General features: G+C 33.7%; 3 protein-coding genes across 3 annotated transcripts; 1 reads left to right on the top strand and 2 right to left on the bottom strand.

The window, feature by feature from the left end:
* Positions 1 to 31: 31 nt before the first annotated feature.
* On the bottom strand, positions 32 to 4,694 carry BO95DRAFT_442908 (exportin CRM1). Its single transcript, XM_025586553.1, has 11 exons — positions 4,277 to 4,694; positions 4,171 to 4,200; positions 4,034 to 4,106; positions 3,907 to 3,978; positions 3,144 to 3,856; positions 2,311 to 3,082; positions 1,791 to 2,261; positions 1,452 to 1,681; positions 1,009 to 1,387; positions 782 to 953; positions 32 to 725 (listed from the first exon to the last, which is right to left on the bottom strand). Exons 1-11 carry the CDS (start codon positions 4,340 to 4,342, stop codon positions 485 to 487), a joined length of 3,219 nt encoding a protein of 1,072 aa, XP_025442050.1. The 5' UTR covers positions 4,343 to 4,694; the 3' UTR covers positions 32 to 484.
* Positions 4,695 to 7,214: 2,520 nt separating this feature from the next.
* On the top strand, positions 7,215 to 9,404 carry BO95DRAFT_431975 (acetyltransferase; the record flags this gene model as incomplete). The annotated part of the gene is made up of 2 exons (XM_025585033.1): positions 7,215 to 8,109; positions 8,188 to 9,404. The coding sequence occupies 2 exons, from the start codon at positions 7,215 to 7,217 to the stop codon at positions 9,402 to 9,404; spliced, it is 2,112 nt and encodes a 703-aa protein (XP_025442049.1).
* A 114-nt stretch (positions 9,405 to 9,518) lies between these two features.
* BO95DRAFT_389471 (porphobilinogen synthase HEM2) lies at positions 9,519 to 11,346 on the bottom strand. The gene is made up of 2 exons (XM_025583578.1): positions 10,860 to 11,346; positions 9,519 to 10,813 (listed from the first exon to the last, which is right to left on the bottom strand). The coding sequence occupies exons 1-2, from the start codon at positions 11,076 to 11,078 to the stop codon at positions 9,911 to 9,913; spliced, it is 1,122 nt and encodes a 373-aa protein (XP_025442048.1). The 5' UTR covers positions 11,079 to 11,346; the 3' UTR covers positions 9,519 to 9,910.
* Positions 11,347 to 19,904: the final 8,558 nt, after the last annotated feature.

Raw genomic sequence — 19,904 nt, 5'->3', positions numbered from 1 at the left:
TGGGGGAGACGACAAAACTTTCAACTCTTGTCGCAGAGTCTCTCTCTAGTCACATCATAGTACTATCTCGATAATATCAATGAAGACAAGCCACCTCTATAGGAATGGATATACACTTTTTAAAAAAAAAACCTTCCTCTTTCAGGCCAATAACAAGAAATGATATTCGTCTGGGCTTCCGCTTGAACGGAACAAATGTGTACAAGAATCAATAAATTGCTGATGTCAATCACATCAGGGGAGCCTCGAGATGAGATGGATTAGAATTCATTCACCGTAGAGCATGAAGAAGAGGAAGTAGAAATTCGTGGTAAGATGACTTTGCCCACAAGCGAATTAGTCTTGATTGGGTACGATAAGCCTTGGGCTCTGGTCGAAATCAGAAACCATAATACGACCAGCCATCAAACATGTCACTGCATGCTTCGGAGTCTTTTTCAGACTCCAAGAACAGAGAGACCTCGGCGCGCAGTTCTCTCTCTAGTCAAATCTCTTCGTCCTGGTCCATTTCAGACGGCTTCAACAGCCCTCCAACTTTCAATGCACGGTCCCGTTCGGCGGCCTTGGCGTCTCGTGCTTCCTGTTCCCTTTCATCTGCATATAGTTCGGCGTTGTCACCTGGATTTTCTTTCAGAGAAATCAAAAAGTCCCGCAGATGTGTCTTGAACTTGTTGAAATCATCGTTGTAGGTAAATAATCCAGCGACGAATTGTTTGGCCGGGATTCTGATCCAGTAGTCAGTACAAAGATTCGGAGACAAAGGCAATCGAGGAGTACATACTCTTGAAGGTTTTTGAATGCACTGTGTAGAGTTTCCGCCAAATACCTCTGCAAGAAATCTTTGTTGGTTGTTCCCATGGGCATTTGGCCAGGAGAGTAGATAGGTTGCTGCACTTTGCCGGACTCTATGAAGTAGAACATACGCGACAAGAGCATAGCTTGAGACTTGAAACCTAAGACAGAGAGGATGAGTATGGTTTCGAGATGGGCGTAATGAAGTATGCGTACCGGCCTTGTGGTTACTATCACTGAGTACAAAGAACACATCCCCAAGGATCTGAATGAAGAACCGTTGGAAGAATGCATTCGACGTCTGAACATCCGTTTCCGCCATGTTGTTTATGAGTTCAAGGCACATTGTAAGGCCGGTGTTTTCGACTTCGCGGTTGACATGCTTACTTGCCCACATGCAGGAATCGATCACAATCTTGAACTGCGCAGGCTGCAGCTTGAGTAGGGCTGGAAAGCAATATAAATTGATTGCTTGTAGCAGTTTGAAGAACTGCACACGATGGTCTGGGTATTCATGGTAATCCTTGTTGATCATTTCCAAAGTGCATTCGAAGACACTCTCCATAATCATAGGAACCTTATCCTCCATGAGGTTCTGTCGGTATTGTTAGCTCCTAGTATACACAAGCATCTGTAGTAGTGAACAATTTAGGACATACGTGCAGCTTGTGAATGATTGTGGTCATGACACTCAGAACTTCAGCCTCACGAGCATCTGGAACATTATGATTGTAATCCACAAGAACAGCCTCAAGCAATGGTGGTACCATGCTAGCGTTCACCATCTCTAAGTCATCGGCTTTTTGCACGTAAGTGTCTATGAGCTTCAAGATCTCTTTCTTGATTGTTCTGAGCCCTCTGACTTTGGGCGTCTTGGTGGCAATTTCACCTAAAAAGTACGTCAGAGGTATGCACCACAAAGATAAACAGGGCAAAATTGCCAGTGGGCAATAAAGACGAAAAAGATGAAAGAATAGATAAATGGTGTGGGTTATTACCATCTTGCGCAACAGCATTGTTGATGAGTTGACTGGACGCCCGGTACATGTTTAACATATCATGATAAATCCGTCCGAGTTGGGAATAGAAGTATGTTCCGATCGAAGAGCACGCAGCCACATTTGTTTTCATGATATTGCCAACGATCTTGATTGTGTCACCATCCTCCAAGATTTTAGGATTTTGAGTGGCTTGTCCAATGATGGAATCCCAAGCAATATTGGGCAACGACATGAGATTCTCAATCAATCGGTCCTGTAAGCTTTTCTGGCCCTGGGCGGAGATCATATAACCGCAAGCCTCGTAGAAAGTATGAACCTGCTGTGGTGAGAGGTCGCAGGTAATTTTTCTCATATTGCGGACTATCTCCTCGATAAAAGGTTCGTTCTCGCCTGGCTGGAGCGCAACGAAGTGTCGTCGACATTTGTTGGCAATCTTGATGAAAGTGTCGCAAGCCATATCCTGAACACCTGCACGCTGTTAGAAGGAACGCTCCATGCTGGGAGTAGACAAACTTGCCTTCGTGTGTTTCATGCATGAATTCGAACAGCTTGTTAACCACCGTCTTCAAGAACTTCCAGTGCGCCTTCAGGAATCTGGGGTACTGTCCCACAATATACATGATGTTACTAGCGACGACGGCTTTGTTGTCCTTTCCGCGCTTCATCTCGGTCAGGCCAAGTAAATCCTTGATGACATTGACCAAGAATCTCTTCTCCGTCTCTTCGTTCATCGCCCCGGAGATTGACCCAATTGCCCAGCAGAGAGTATTACAATTATTCCAAGACCACTCGGACCCGTCAACCTGCTTAGCCAGCTTCTCGATCATGATGTTTTCTGTGTCGACAACGTCCAGATGAGTGAGATAAACCAGGCATTCGCGAATTGTCTTGTAGAGCTGGATAGTATCGCTCTCCTTGACAAATTCGCGAACGATCTCGCCCTCGTCGTTCTCGACAATGAGAACTTCTTCGGGCCGAACAATCTTCTCAATCATGACGGTACGTAGGCTGGAAAGAACCTCCTCGTATTTGTGTTTGCGAAGGGTGTAATTGGCTAAGGTGCTGGGATGCGGCGCGCCTCCGTTTGACAGCCCGCTTACACCCATGCTCACCAGTGGATTGATGTCGGTGATTGGAAGCTGTTGCATCTCCTCATAAAGCTCTTGCACCAGTTTTGTCCAATATTCCAAGCAGATTTTGAACACCTCTCTGTCATCGATTTGACTGATACGGATCAGGTAGAAATGAGCGTGGGTGAGGTAGTCACGATTTGGAAGGGTCTCAACAAGCTTAACATGGCAAGAATATCAGTGCCTGGGGAAGAAACCGACGGATGTAGTGGGAACTTACATTGAGATGAGCACTAAAGAAGCTGCAGAGGAAAAGAGCCAGATTGAGAACGAACTCCTGATCTCGCGAATTGCTCTTGGAATATGTTGACTTCAAATCCATCGAGAGAGGTATGATTGTGGAGACAATCGTTAAGGTCTCAGTGAACATACGGACCAACTGATCATCGTAATTATAAGGGTTGCCGATCTGCAGCCCACCGATCTCTGTAAGGCATTTAAGAGTTACATTGCGGTACTCTGCATTGCCCAGAAAGCGGGTCAAAAGGGTATTAATTATGGACGTTTCGAAAATGTATCCGAGCGGAATCCAGTTCAAAAACCGAAGGAGGGTCTCCAGTGTAGCTTTAATCAAAGTCGTCTGGTTCGCGTTATCCAACACTTGGGAACACAACTGGAAGATGGAGGAGAATTCGTGAGTCATAGAGGTCTTCAGGTTCCTCGCTTTCACAGAAGTCATTTGGTCCTGAGAAAAATCGAAAACCTCCTCAGACAACAAGCGGAGAATGGTCATGTTGTTTTCGCAAACTGATAGGCTCGAGTGGCACGATGAAATGATATCGTTTATGAATGTTGGCCAGTTGTGCGGCCATTCTTGCTTCAAGATCGAAACTAGCACCAGGTTAAGTTTGTTCAAGAAAACGCGTTGGCTTCTCAGCTTTTCCTCTGTTTCGGAGTTATCAAGGATGAACTGGACGATAAAATTTCGGATGCCTAGTAAAAGTCAGATAGTTCCCTATGCATCTTCATGGCACGGTCTTTACCTAGGCACTGCTCTCTCGGCAGAACCTTCCATCGTGTCATGATCACATCATCGAGGACTTGAAGAGCAAGATCTAAGCACAGTCAGTATCCCACAAGTTTCGAGATACACATTATTTAGTATCGTACATTTAGTTTGTGGATATGAGGATTCTTGGAGGATATTCGCTGCGAGCATCCAGGCGTCTTCATTTTGTTTAAACTGAGAATCAAGCACGAATCAGCAAAACGCTCCTGAGATATGCCCGTGGAAGTTGTTCACTTACATCAGTCAAGGTCTGCTCGGCTTGTTTTTGCTGTGCGTAGTAGAATCGGCGCAGATTAGTGAATCTGGGGTCTCTCGAGTTCGAGGAGTGGCGGATGATAACTCACCAAATCGCCCTTGCCCTCATAGAAGGCCCGGACAGTGTTGTCCAACTCCTGTATGGAAACAGACATCCCGCTCGAAAGTTTGACGTTGCTGTTTGGGATAAACCTCACTCAGCCTTCGAGGAGGAACGAAACAGAGTGAGTTCGAATATCCCGAGAAGACTGTGGATTAGAGAAGTGCTGGAGATAGAGCAGGTGGGCAAAATGCTTTGGCGGGGTAAGAGGCTTCCTTGGAGGGGTTCGACGGAGGTAAGGAGAGCTTGGAGCAATCTACAGTTTGAAGATGCACCATTCACGGGGGGGCTGGAAAAGTGGGGTAAATGAACCGCGAGGCAGTAGTAGCTTAAACTGAGGGTTCTGGCTTTGGGATAAGGATATGATGTCTGAGGGTAGACTAAAATCAGCAGATGTCTGGCGGTGAGAAACAGCGCGTTCCTCGTGGTGTTGGCGGCTCACTTCTTGGATTAGCTAAGTAGCTAACCACACACTACTTCACCGCTTTCAGGAATACTGCCGCCGGAGCAATCTTCGTGCTGCCATGCCCCTGCGGCACGCTGCCAGGTGGGCTTGGCGGCTCTACCTCAAACTACGACGCTTAAAACGCCTTCATCATCTGAAGTCAAGAATTCAGCCTGCGTATGATAGCGTAACTCCAAACCTAGCAGAATTTTTCAACAGTCCCTATCACCCGCGGTACTTCACACGGCCTTTGAAGTCTTCTATGTCTTATAAACAATTGTCCTTTGACATATTTGAAGGATATACTGAACAATAACATTGCAATGAATAAGCTTTACCATGTGTCCTTTTCAGGTGAAGTGACTTAATGTAGAGAAGCTCAAGAGCATAGTGGATTGGTTTCAGGGTAGATGCCAGATTGAATACAATAGATTAAGTCAACTAATGCATTTATATGACTTCCTCATAACACAGAGACTGTGCTCACCTTTATCATCTCCTCGGCAAGCGAAGGTGTGAGTGACTGCTCAAGTGTTTATTACCGGTGTAGATTGGTTTGTAAATAGAACCAGGACCAGAACCAGCCAGCAGCAGCACCACCACCCACGCATCAACCGCGTTCATAGTCTGCCTGCACCAATGGCGGGGGGAGAAAAGGTGGCCAACATTGTGAGCGAAGGAGCCACCAGCAGCGGATGCTACTACCATAGCGGCCAAAACTACCTGCCTACTGGAGCGCACAGGCGGTCGGTCGGCCTCTACCTAGGTACGGAGCGGGTACGCAATCTCTTACCGCGCTTCCCTCGCGCGGGAGGCGTTAGGTTCAGAAGCCAGTTAGGAAGTGACTAGACTCTTCCTTACTGCACTGGGGACTTGTAAAAGACCAATGAATCTTGACCGTGCTTGAACAGAAAAGCCGAGTTATTACTTGTACGTAACCTACCTAGGTGCAGTACGCGAGTAGTACATCCTGATAAAGGACTAACTTAGTAGTAGTTAACTACAGTCAACTTGCCCACTCCCGAATCGGTACTATACACAGAGAAATAAGTTAGTGGTTGTCACCGCAGCTCCTTCGCGCCGCCCATGGCCGATCGCGCGCCAGCCCTGTCCGAGCTCTCCCCATTAGCCAGCTGGCAGCCGCAGTCTTTCGCTTCGGAAGATAGTACTCATACGTACTCAGTATTGTACATGTACTTATACAGTACATACTATGGCATACCTAGTACAGAGTAGTACTGCTGTAAGGATAACTGAAGGCTTCTTTGCTACAACTACATCAAACATTGTCAGTGAACTTCAAGTCATTAATGAATGTGCAAGTCCTTTGATCTTACTCAACCCCCTTTGTGACCCTTCCCCCCTCACCACTGACCTAAGTTCCCTCCTGCCAATTCATCCTCTCCCCCTCTTGGTTAATTCCCCTCCTCCCGTTGCCAGTCCTTCCCCAGGGTTTCCTCATACATTTATTACCTACCTTGCTCAGTAGCCCTTCTGTTTCTTTAACTCCAACCTACGGCGGCTTACTCGACAGCTGTCGACAATAACTGTGTCATTGGCTCCTGCATGGATTAACTTTCTTTTCTGTCCCCATCATCCGGCGGCAAAGAGTTTTATACTAATGCGACTCTCTTGACATCTTACTCGCTGATTTATAATTACAGTCGCTTACTTCCACCTTCGTCCATTGACTGCCCTACCTAACTTACTAGAGACCTCCTCCCCCCTCCCACCTGATTTGACGTTCCTCCTCCCCTCCCCTCCTCACCCTCTCTCCTCTTTCCGTCTCCCATACTCAAGACGCTACTCCAAGCCTATACCACTCAATACCACTCAATGCGCAGCTCTCTACGACCGAGACATAGAGCAGTCCCACCATAGTCTTTACCTGACCGCTTTAATCCCAACCTAGACTACCACCTAACCTGAAATTCAGTTGACGACTCCCAGCGCCTTCAATTATAAAAGACTGGCACCTGCACTTCTTCCTCGGTTTCACTGAGATTTAATCTCTAGTCTCGATTCTATCTTGGTTATTTGCACTTCATATATATGCGGAATCAGCACTGCTTTCCTTGAGGCCGTAGCGCAAAGTCCCTGACAACCATACAAGCATACATCTGCGGAACGTTTGCTACTCTTGCCTCGCCGATAGCTGAGTATTGGTCGCGATATATGAATGTCTCGCTAGACAGGTGGACTTCAGTGTCACGCGATTCGGTTTGAACCACTCCAATAATCAAATCACCCGGGGCACGAATCGCTACCACGACTGGGAGGGTATCTTTGCGCTCTGTCTGAGGGATCATGACCGTCAGTAAATGACTAGTAGGTTTTACGACAAGTCAATGACTGGCATTCCGTGCTACAATCGTGTTTGAATGGCGACGACGATTCCTGAATCATCATATCACCAATCGTCTCATACTTGATATACTTCCACTGCCTGGTTGGATCTGATTCAGGCAACTACAATTGGATCATGACTACCGTGGCATCTGCGTCGGTGATGCAAGACCACGAGACCGAGAAGGAATCGAAGGCAGGGAACAGCCCTTCGCGATTCACAGCAGTTAATGGCAAAGAATCGTTGGGCAGTGGCACAGCCACTCCCATCACAAGCACAAGCAGGATCTCTGCGCGTGAGAATCCGACTCTAGAGAATTCCGCCTCTGACCGAACCCCGAAAAATGGTGCTCATGCTCCTTCTCGACACGATGAGTCTCCAAGGAATCCTGGGTATGCAGAGCGGGATAGCGCCGAATGCGACCAGGATGACCAACGATCACGCCGTTCATTTTCTTCCGCAGAAGCCCTCGGCAGAAGTAAGCGCAAGAGATCGGGATCAAGAGAAGAGCATGAAGGCCACAGTATATCTCATAAGGCACCTAGAAGCCCAGACCCACGCCCAGACGACAGCATAGCATCAAGCATTCAGCCGTCTCCGTCGAACGGCGTTGTAACATCTCAAGGAGAATCCGATGTCAAACAGACGCCTACTCATTCTCGGCTGGACGAAAATGGTGACATTCGCACAACATCAACAGGCACAGCGTGGAATGAGATCGATTCTCAGTTAATTAAGCAAGCGCAGCGTGCGCAGCATCTCGATGCTACGGACGCCCAACTGGCAGAAGCGCTTCAGCGAGAGGCCAATGGTCATGAGTCGCCAAAAGGTTGGAGCACTAGCAATCGTCCAACGGAAAGTTCTGTGCAGAGCGAACTGTCCGCCTCGATGCCAATTATTTCACAAGAGCGGGCACACCCTGCTGTTCAGGTCGCACCAAAACGAAAACGTGTTTTTAGTAATCGAACCAAAACCGGCTGCATGACCTGTCGGCGGAGAAAGAAGAAATGCGACGAGCAGCACCCTGCTTGTAAGTCCCATACACTACTACACTCTAGCGTAGGATATGTATTTTGGTGACAATGGTCTCAATTCTAACACCACATAGGCAACAATTGCATCAGGGGAGGATTCTTGTGCGAAGGCTACTCGTCTCGGAGCACATGGCAGAAGCCGTCACCCTCAAAGCCACCTGTACCTCTACAATCGAAAGAGGGTTACAACGAAATAAGTAGTCAATATATGCATGATATCAACCAACCACATGAAAGGCCCCCAGCCTTGACGGAACATATAGAAACCAGCAAGATGAGACCGATCGTCGTTGAAGATGCCGACCGTTCTACTTCCCAATTCAGCACCAGTCCAACAGGCGTTAATTCTGGTCGTGGTTGGACTAAGCGGACATGGGGAGGAAGCAACCATCCGGCGTATATACCGGATCATCTAACGAAGTCAGACTACCGCGATGTTCCATCAATTCATGAGCTATCTCGGGAGGGCCACTCGAAGTCAGATTATGCCATTGTACCGCCAATCAGGGAACTCTCTCACGGCAACCATCCAAAATCAGGTGCTTCCCTGTTCCAAAGTGGGATCGATCAACGACCGGCACACAGCAGCAATCTAGATACCAGCAGTCCGCAGGCTCAGGCACGCATGGCTTTGAGTATTGAACATCAGCTTTCTACACGGACCGTATCCGGGGAGGAAACGGAGAAAGAGAAAATGATGCGCGGCGAGCTTTACCGGCCCTACGATGTTCAACTTGTAGAAGAAAGGGACCGTTGTAAGGCCGCCTTATGGAGGTTCAACAATGCGTGCAACCCAGTATCGGGGCTTAGCACTAAGGAACAAATGCGCCTGCTCAGAGAGGTTTTTATCCCTCCTGTCTCGGCATCCAATTCCCCTTCTGGCGCTTCCACATCCCGTTCTTCTGGGACGATTGGCCAAGGTGCAATTGTTGAGGCACCTTTTCACTGTCATTATGGTTACAATGTGCACCTAGGTGAAGACGTTATGATTTCCGAGGACTGCCTTTTTGTGGACGACTGCCCAATCACCATTGGAGCGCACACGTGGATTGGTCCTCGAGTCACGATAATCAGTTCGACGGCTCATGCAAATATGCAAGAACGCAAAGGCTCGCAGAGTCGCTATCAAGGGCGCTCCGTTGCTATTGAAGAAGATTGCTATGTTGGCGCTGGCTGTACGATCTACCCTGGTGTCCGTCTTCGCCGCGGTGCATACGTTGCTCCAGGTGAGGTGGTAAAGTCCGATATAGTAGCCTATGGCTTTCAGGGGTTGAAGCCTGGGTATATGTGATGTATGAAAATTAACTTGCATGACGGAGAGACATGTTCTTTACTATCGATTTAGATTGCTGAAATATGTAAGCTCTGAGTTTCATTGAACTGTCTATCATGCTAGTTAAGAGGAACGAAACCTACACAGTATACTGAGTCTCCGTGCTTTGCCCACGTTGGAAACCAACTCTATATTTAAGCTAAGTGTGTTAGTGCTTGCTCTTAAACAAACAACATGTTCGACTTGTCTGGTTAATATGACTTTGGGAGCTCGGTTCGGTGCACACAGAGCAAGCATGAAAACCCGTGCAACAGGTGGTGGGTCACCGTTTATATCATACTTGGTGCAGACTGACTTTGCATTCAGCCGGGTTCCCTCATCGAGAGGACCAGTGAATATAGGCTTGAATCAAGGCTAGACTTCCGAATATAAACATACAAGGCAGAAAGCACCTCACATAGGGAAGCTGTATGAGATGGAAGGTATCGCAGATTTCCGCGCTCACACATGGCCCCGAAGCATGGTCATAGCCAATCCAAAAACTCTGGGACAAAGTAGCTCACAACAATTCCTGCGCCAGCTCTCAGGATGCCTTCTGTACTCTCAAACGCCATAGATTTCAGATCGAAAACACCAGCTTTTGCCCCTGCATGTATCATGGCATATTCGCCACTAACTTGATATGCTGCGATGGGCATGTCCTGCGCAAGCTCTTTCGCGTCTCTAATTATGTCCAAGTAACTGCTCGCGGGCTTTACCATGATGATGTCAGCGCCCTCACTAATATCCCTTTGTATCGCTCGCCGAGCAAGTCCCCTGCCCCCGGGAGGCAGCTGATAACACCTGCGATCACCAAAGGAGGGGCATGAGCCTGCTGCATCGCGGAAAGGGCCGTATAAGCATCCACTGAACTTCGCGCTGTAGGACATGAGGAGGACCCGATGAGCCATGCCAGCCTCAATCAGCTTGAGTTTTATGGCGCGTACACGTCCATCGTTCATGTCCGACGGAGCAACGCAGTGGGCGCCTGCTGCAGCGTAGGCCAGAGCGACATCAGAGATTCGATCGACGGACTGTGCATTATCTAACGTGCCATCTTCGCGAAGAATCCCACAGTGACCATGAGATGTATATTCGCAAAGACATACATCAGTTACGATATAGAGCTGGGGAAAACGCGATCGAAGGAGGCGGATGGCCTGGACTACTGGCCCGTTCGGATCGTCCGCGGCAGTCCCAAGAGCATCTTTGGCGGACGGGTGCAATGGAACTCCAAAAAGGATTACAGATCGCAGTCCTTTGTGAACAAGGGGCCTCAAGAATGGAACCAGGCGGTTCAATCCTCGACGGCATTGATTGGGGAGTGACGGAATTGGCGTCTCTTCATCAGGATTGTCCGTGATGAAGAGCGGATATATGAGCATTTCCTGTAGCGAGTTAGATTGTAAGACTAAGCTCTACATGACTACCGACCTTGGTAAGTTGCTTTTCGGCTTGCCATGATCTGCTTAAAGGATGGCTATAACCCGAGTGAAGCTGGCTGGAGATATCACCAGATATGCTGACGCTGGTGGCGGCTGTACTGGTATAGGAGCGAGCAGTGGCCTGGGATCGGGCGTGGGATATTTGGGAACTTCGGTCATCATGCACATCTCGGAAGGCGAGATCTGAGACAAGATTGGAGAAAGACATGGCTAGGTAGCAATCTCCAGTCTATTGCGATATTGGGATATGGATGGTGATGATATATGCTGTAAGTGGAGGGGAAAAAAAGAATTCCACTATTGCAGACACTTCAGTTTTGGAATGCTGTAAAGTGCTTTGAGATTTGGCCACCAAAGGCCGTTGTTAGACTTCTTAGTCAGTAGTATTACATATAAACCAGTATGATTCGCTGCGGACAGTATTGACAGGGTACCACCAGCTCAGAGAGGGTCAGAAATTACGGAGTAGTGCGGAGAGAGTAGAACTATGTGTCCCCCGGGGGGCAGCTCAGCGTGGTCCGGAAAAAGTTCATCGTAGCCCAAAATTCTCTACCGCCCTGGGCAGAATTTTGAATCATATAAGGCTATTGTGAATAACTGGTCAATGACGAGATGTGGAGAAGTTGTTTATTTAATAGAGAGCCTGAAAGGCTGAGAGACTAAGTATATTGCCTACGGCAAATTATATAAACTATTAATATAGGTAGTATACAAAAATATAAAAATCTTGATATATTAAGCTGCGGAGGCAGCAGCTATAGTTATTTTTATTATAAAAATATATTATTTTCAGTATCATATATATATAAATGAAAATATATAAAAATATGGTAGCCACAGGGGAAGCAAAGGCATATGCCAATATTAAATATAATCTTGATTGGGTTAAGTATAGCTATAGTAAGCTAGACTAGATATATATAACTAGAAGTATAGAATAAAGAAAGTAACAGATATGAATAAGATATCAAACAGATATTACTACTGTTAGTAATAATTTTTTTCTTTATTAAAATATATAAATCGTTATGGTTCAAGAGCTCAATATGATTAATTATTCCGTATAAAATAAAGATTATTCGAGATAATAAAAAACAGAAGAAATAAACAGTCTTAAAGTTCCGCCGCTAGGGCGGTAAAAAACAGCATTAAATAAACAGTAAAATATTATTATAGATAAACAAAGAAACAGTAATATCCACCGGGCTTTAAAATCGATATATTTTTATTATTAATTATATATATAAAGAAATAGATACTTATATAAAAAACAGCATATAATAGAGATAAAATAATAAAGACAAATTATTATATAGAACAAAATATATAAAATAGTAATATATTTTAGGGTAAGAAATAATAGAAAGTAAAAAAAAAAAACAGAATAGACTATGGCAGAATATAATAAATATGGATTAGTATCGCAGTAAGAAGGATATTAGAGAAGACAAGAAATAGTAGATTATTACTGCTCTTTATACCGCCCTTCGGGGAATATATATACAGTAATAATAACTAGTTATAATAAATAATTAATTTTACTTGTTAAAATTCTTAAAACTGTTATAATAGTAGTATATTTTTTATAGACTAGGAGTCTGCTTTTTAAAGCCGACTAACAAATTTTAATATATTAAGTTTATTAATATATATAATATTAAGCTTGTTAATATACTTTATATTATTATTTATAATCTATATTATATTATACTATTTTTAATTTTAATATTAATTTTTATTTTATATTATATTTTATTCTTTATTTGCTTATTTATTTTATTTTATATTATATTATTTATTTTATTTATATCGATTTCTTGCTAAATTACTTGTTTTTTTCTATAAAAACTAAAAACTATAATTTTATTTTTATTATTTCTAATAAAGCCTATTTACTTATTTCTTATATTTTTTATTATTTTTATTACGCCGAAAAACACAACTTCTATATTTTAAAAAATAAATATTATATTTGATTCTGTTTTGAATTCCTTTATTATTTTTATTATATATATATAATTTTACTATAGATTCTTCTTTACTATACTAATTTTATTAAATTTTATTAAACTATTTTTTTTCGGATATTACTTCCGACGGTCAGTAAATAATTATTATTAATATAAAAATGTTAATAATATTTTATTGTTGCCTTCTTCGATACCTCGAGTCTTCCTCCTCGGCTTGGATATTATTCTTTCTTACCGCTTCGGAAAGGCGACCTTATATACATATTAAAATAGCTAAAATAAAGAAAATAACTATTTATTTATTATTATTTCTCGAGGCCTCGAAGCCTAATATTAGTAGTATATTTTACTATAATTTTTAGTCTATTTAAGAATTATTTACTCGACTAAATTACTAAAACAGTATCTTATATCGGTTTATTTACCTAAACAAGTATTTTATTAATAGAATAGTTATAGTGCTATTAATATGCTTTTTTCTAATCTTCTATTTATTAATCTTATATATTTTATTATACTCTTACTTATTAATTTTTTAATTATTCTATTTATTAATTTTTTATATATTTTATTATTTGCTTCCGACCGTTTTTCGCATTACCGGAGATATTTTTTTAATATTATTATAAATTAAACTATTATAAATTATATAATTAACTATAATTCTTAATTTTATTTTTATATAATTAATTATATACAAGTACTGTAAGCACTTCTAAATAGTATATATATTAATATATTTAGATAATATTATTTAAACTATTTATTAACTATTTTGCTTTGTTAAAATAGAATATAAAAATATTATAAATATTCTTATAAAAATTCTTACTATAGTACAAACAATTATTTTTTAAATATTACTATAATTTATAAATATTTCGAAAACTTAAAGTAGCCGAGATTAGACTATTAAAAATAAGTATAATTACTCTATTAAATAAACAAATAGAAGATCTTTTAAAATAGTAATTTACTAGTTTAAACTTATTATTATATTTTTTTTTATATATTTATTAATTTTTATATTTTTATAAATATTTCCTGCTTTACTAATAATATTTAAAAAAGCAGAAACAGATATAATTTTTTATACTAATATTTTTTTTATTTTTATTCTATTAATACTACTAACAGCAGTTCTAAAAACTTTAACTATTATTTTAGTTAAAGTATTAATATTAGTTAAAATAATATTTAAATTTCTATTAATACCAGCTTTACTGGAGTTAACTTTTAAATTATTTTTAATAATCTATTTATCTTTTTTACTACTAAAATTTATATTAAATTTATTTATTAACTTACTAACATTAATACAGCTAGTATATATACTACATAAAATAGATAAAATTAACTTTTCTATACTATTTTTAATAAAGATTTTAATTAATTTATTTATAAACTTATTTATTTATTATTTAATTATTAAGATTATATCTACTATACCAGCACCAGCCTTATATTAAATATAAAAATATAAAAATAATTCTATCTAAGTTAATAATTTATATATATATAGTTTAAATAGTTAGTCTATATATCAACTAATCTATTTAAATTATAGGCGAAGCAATAACAGACGCCTAAAAAATAAAATTTATATAATTATTTATCTAAATAATAATAATTATACTTAATATTTACAAATAAAAATATATAAAATATAAAAAATAAAAATAATATAAAAAAAATAAACTTTATAATAATAATCTTTTATTTTTTTTTACTATTTCTACTGTCTTCTCCAGACAACAAGATAGTTTCTTAATATTAAAATAAATTTTAAATATTAAATAATATATAATAGTAAGCTTCAGATATTAGATATTTCTACTTTAATATATTTTTTAATTAAAGATACAGAAATCCAGTTAAATATAATAAAAAAATATACTATTAAACTGCTTAAGTTTTTTATATATATTTAAAAGTCGCTTTATACTTATAAAATATAATTATTATAAGCTAAAATATAAATACTTTCTTTAAAAATAATATAAATACTTAATAAATATAATAAATTAATAAAATATAATAAATTAGATTTATTAACTTTAGGAATATTAACTACTAAATTATAATAATTAAAGTCTGATAAAAGATTTTAAATAGTTAATTTTAGAAATAACTTAATAATTATTACTATACTATTTAAAATATTTATTATAATAGATTTTTAACTATATATATTATTAAGATATTAGAACTGGCACGAACTTGCGGTATATTTAATAAATATAATATAATTATTTAAATATAAAAATATATTAATCCCAAGCTTTAAAAATATATTAAGAAATCTAGATATAAAACTATATTTAAGAAATTTAATAATAAAATAAACTTATATTATATAATCTAAAAAAATAAATAAAATTTAAATATAAAAAATAAAGCCTAAAATTATATTTATAATAATATTTACTTTTTCTATAAATATAATTAATATAACTGTTAATTTAATTAATTTAATTATAGTCTAAATAATTAAAATAGAAACTAATACTATAAAGACTAAATAGATTTTTATAAATTAAATAATTATTAAGATAACTGATATAATAAATATAAAAATAAATATAATAATTATTATAATAATTAAAACAACCGCTAAGATTATAGAAGAGATTAGAATTATAAAAAAAACTATTAAAATTATTATAATAATTAAAAATATAAATACTGCTATAGTTATAATTGTAATTACTAAAATAACTATAATTATAATAAATTCTAGAAAATATATTATAATAATACTAACAGTAATAGTAACAGTAGTTTTTATAATAAATATTTCTAGTATAATTAGATTAATAAAATATATAACTAATTCTATAGTATTTAGAAATATTATAATAATAATTATAATAATAAATATTATAATAATAATAATAATACTTATTATTTAAATAATAATTATAAAGACCAGAATACTTTGGATTATTACAAATATTAAGATATCTTTTATTTATAATATATAGATTATTATATATTATTTATTTTTAATAATATACTTTATATATATATTATAAATTATAAATTATATACTTTTTATATAGATCTAAATACTCTAATAATTAATACAGACAAGTTTTTTGTATTTTTTAAATTAAAAGAATTCTTTAAGAACTAAAAATATATAATAATTAAAATTTATATTAATAAAAATATAAATATTATATATTTTAATATTAAATATATTATATTAATAGTTAATAAAGCCTAGCTCGCGACTAATTTTCTAGATATTCTAATATTAAATATAATATATTTAGTTTATATTTATAAAGTTAAATAAGAATTTAATAATATAAGATATATAATATTATCTATTCTTTTTTCTATAAAAATTAATAATAAATTAATATTAATTTAAGTATATATAGATATATACTTAATCTAAAACTTAAAAGCCTATCTTTTTATTAATTATAATATTCTTAGATTATATAAATTTAAAATTAATTTTAAAAGCCGGTTTGTTAAAGTAGTATATTATTATAATATAATTTTTCTATTTATAATTATACTAAAACTGAATTATTATTAAAACCGACTGGTATTTATTAAAAAGAAGATAGCTATTTCTATATATAATAAAATAATATTTTTAGTTTATTTATTCGATCTTACAGCTAATAAAGATTATATTTTTAAGTCTAAATAATATATAAGTATAATTTTTTTTATTTATATAATTAATATAAACTTTATTTTTATTATAATTTTAAACCTGTTATTATAACTGATTATTATTAATTATTATATAAAACTTAAAAATATCTTAAAGTTTAATATTATAATAATTTATTATATAATTTTTAAGTTCTAGAACTTGCTCGAGAATCTTATATTAGTAATATCCAAGATATAAAATAAATTAAAATTTAATATTAACTTTATAATAATAAAGATTTTAAAAATTAGTATTATAGTTTATAATATACTAAAATAGTAAGAAGTTCTTATAAAAATAATAGCTAAATTTTCTGAAGTATAAATAAATAATAATATTATTAAAGTTTTAATAAACCGGTAGCTTCGCATTTTTTTATATAAAAAATAGAAAAATAAAATTAGTAAAATAATAAAGATATATAAACTTAATTTTATATATTAGAAAACTATTAATAATATTTTTAATAAACTATTAGAAACTAATTATATAAATAGATTAGAGAACTTTATTTCTTTTAATATTCTAGTTTTTATTATTATAAAAATAATTATTAATAATATAAAATAAAAATTATTAAAACTATATTTAATAATTAATATCCGAATATTAAATATATTAATAATTCCGAATATATATCTAGTACCGATTTAGATAAAAATTATAATAATATTTATTAATATAGTATATTTTTTAGTATTTAATATAATTAAAATATTTTATTAATAGCCGGTCTATCCGAAAAATTAGTAATTTAGAATTTTTTAAAATATATTTTATAAACTATTTTAACTTAATACTGCATGTCTAATACTAAAAAAAAAATTTATTTTAAAAAATAAAAAGATTTCTGTATATTTATATAAATAATTTTATTATATTCTTAAAAATATTTAAGAATTATTTTCAGCATCTTAAATATTTTTTTAAGAAATATTAGAAAATAAGAATTATTCTATTATCTAATAAATTCTTTTTTAGATTTCTGTTTATTAAAATTCTTAAATAAAATATAAATATTTTTAGTATAATAACTATTAAAATAAAAATAATAGTAATCTTAAATCTTAAATTTCCGAAGATTCTAACTAAGTTAAATTATTTTATTAGTCTAATAAATTAGTTAAAAGACTATATATTTTTTTATATAAAAATAATTTATTTTTTTTAGTAACACAAGATCTTACTTATAAAAATAATTTCTAATAATCTTAATAAAACTATATAAAAAAACTATATAATAAAAGTCTTACTAATAAAACCGACAGATATAAAGCTTTAGTTTTTTTATATAATAAAAAATTTCTTTTATAAAAAACTAGTATTTATATATTTTAATAAGATACGGATACTCTGTATTAATATTAATATATTAAAAAAAAATAAAAATAATATTTTTTATACTCTTTTAAATAATAAATTAAATTTAAAATATAATATAAAATAAACTCCGACTACTATTCTATTTATAAATTCTATTTAACTAATTTTTTTTTAAGTCGGGAGCTTAGTAGTATAAAATATAATTATTAGTTTATAAAACTTAAAATATTAGATTTATTTTAGATAATCTGCAAGTATAAATATTTTATTTAGACTATTTAAAAAATAGTAGTATATATTAACTACTAAATAATTAAACTACTCTTAAAGCAAGTCTTTTTAATATTAATATTAATAACTTAACTAAACCTAAGACTTATCTGTATAGTATAATATTTTTAATTTTTTTATTTACTTATAGTTTATAAATTTAAAAGACTATATATTATTTTTAATATATTTTTAAAACTATTATTTCTTGCTATCAGAACTATAAATAATAATAATTTTTATTTAAATATACTTTAAAATAAATTTATAATACTGTTAGTCTATCTTATAGAAGATTTTAAGAATTAAATATATAAAAATTATTTAAAGAACTTTAAATAATTAAAAATTATAAATTAGATTAGAAAAAATAATAAAGCTGAAATAAAAATTAATTTATTTTTTTATATAAAAAACAGTCTATTTTTTAATATTTAATATTTTTTGTATATACTAGGATTTATACTTAAAAAAATTCTTAAGAATATATATAATATTTTTAGATATCTAAAAAAGATTAAACTATTAAAAATCTAAAGAAACTAATATTTTTATAATATAAATACTAAATAAAATAGTATATTATATATTATTATAAATATTAGAAGAAGAAAATTCTCCGATACTAATTATATAAATAATTATAATCTATTTTTTTATTATTAATATTTTTTTATATTCTGACTATTAATATTATAACTGTATTTTCCGATACTAAAAATAAATAATATTATAATACTATTTTAATAGTTATTTATAAATATATAAAATATATTATAATTATATTAGACTAATATAATTAGAATATAATATAATAGACAAATCTACTTCTTGAAAAACTTGCTTTTAAAAACTAAAAGATTTCTAAAGTTTTTATTAGTAATTAAGATTTAAAATTTTTATCTAATTTATAAATAGTTTTATTTAAGTTATTTAATATTAAATAATAATTTATTACTACCTGTTATATTTAAGCCGATAAATAGAGCAAAAAAACTAATTAAATAATTAAAATCTTTTTATATTATATAGTTATTTTTTTAATAAATATAGCTAATTAGTTTAAATTATTTCTATAATTATAAGTAATATTTAATTTTTATAAGAATATATTTATCTAATTCTTATTATATATATTAATATACGATATAAAATTATTAATAATACTAAATCTTAGTATAGTAATATAGTTAATTAATTAATTATAGAATTTTTCGGTATATATAATAATAACTAAAATATTTTAAATAATATAAATGAATATAAAATATTAATATAATATCTAGTATAAAAATATAATATTTAAAAAAAAATTTAATAAAGTTTTATTTTTATTAAGGCTATAAGACTTTAGTAGTATTAAAAAAAAAATTTAATAATATATTTATAAAATCTTTTAAGATTCTAAAAAAAAAATTAGTATTAGTATATTTTATTAAGCTGTTTCCGGATTTGTAAATTTATCCAGTTATTAATATTATTTATTTAAAATTATATAAAAAGTTAAAAAATATTCTAAAAAAAAACTTTTTTAATTATTAATAATTAGAATCTAATCTAGTTACCGAAGACTTATATAAAATTAAGATTTTATTTAATTAATATTTTTAAAATAGTAATTTTAAATACTTGATAAAATAGCTTAAATATATAAATAAATATAATATCTAATATAAAAAATAAGATTTATAAAATATAAAAATATTAATTAAATAATATAACTAATAGTATTCTCGACCGACCGGTAGTCTAAATCTAAAAAAACTAATATATATAACTTATATTTTAGAAT

The sequence above is a fragment of the Aspergillus brunneoviolaceus genome, assembly GCF_003184695.1.
Source record: "Aspergillus brunneoviolaceus CBS 621.78 unplaced genomic scaffold BO95scaffold_35, whole genome shotgun sequence".
NCBI lineage: Eukaryota > Fungi > Ascomycota > Eurotiomycetes > Eurotiales > Aspergillaceae > Aspergillus > Aspergillus brunneoviolaceus.
Note: the sequence above shows the minus strand (reverse complement) of the source record. Positions and strands in the feature narration are given on the sequence as shown.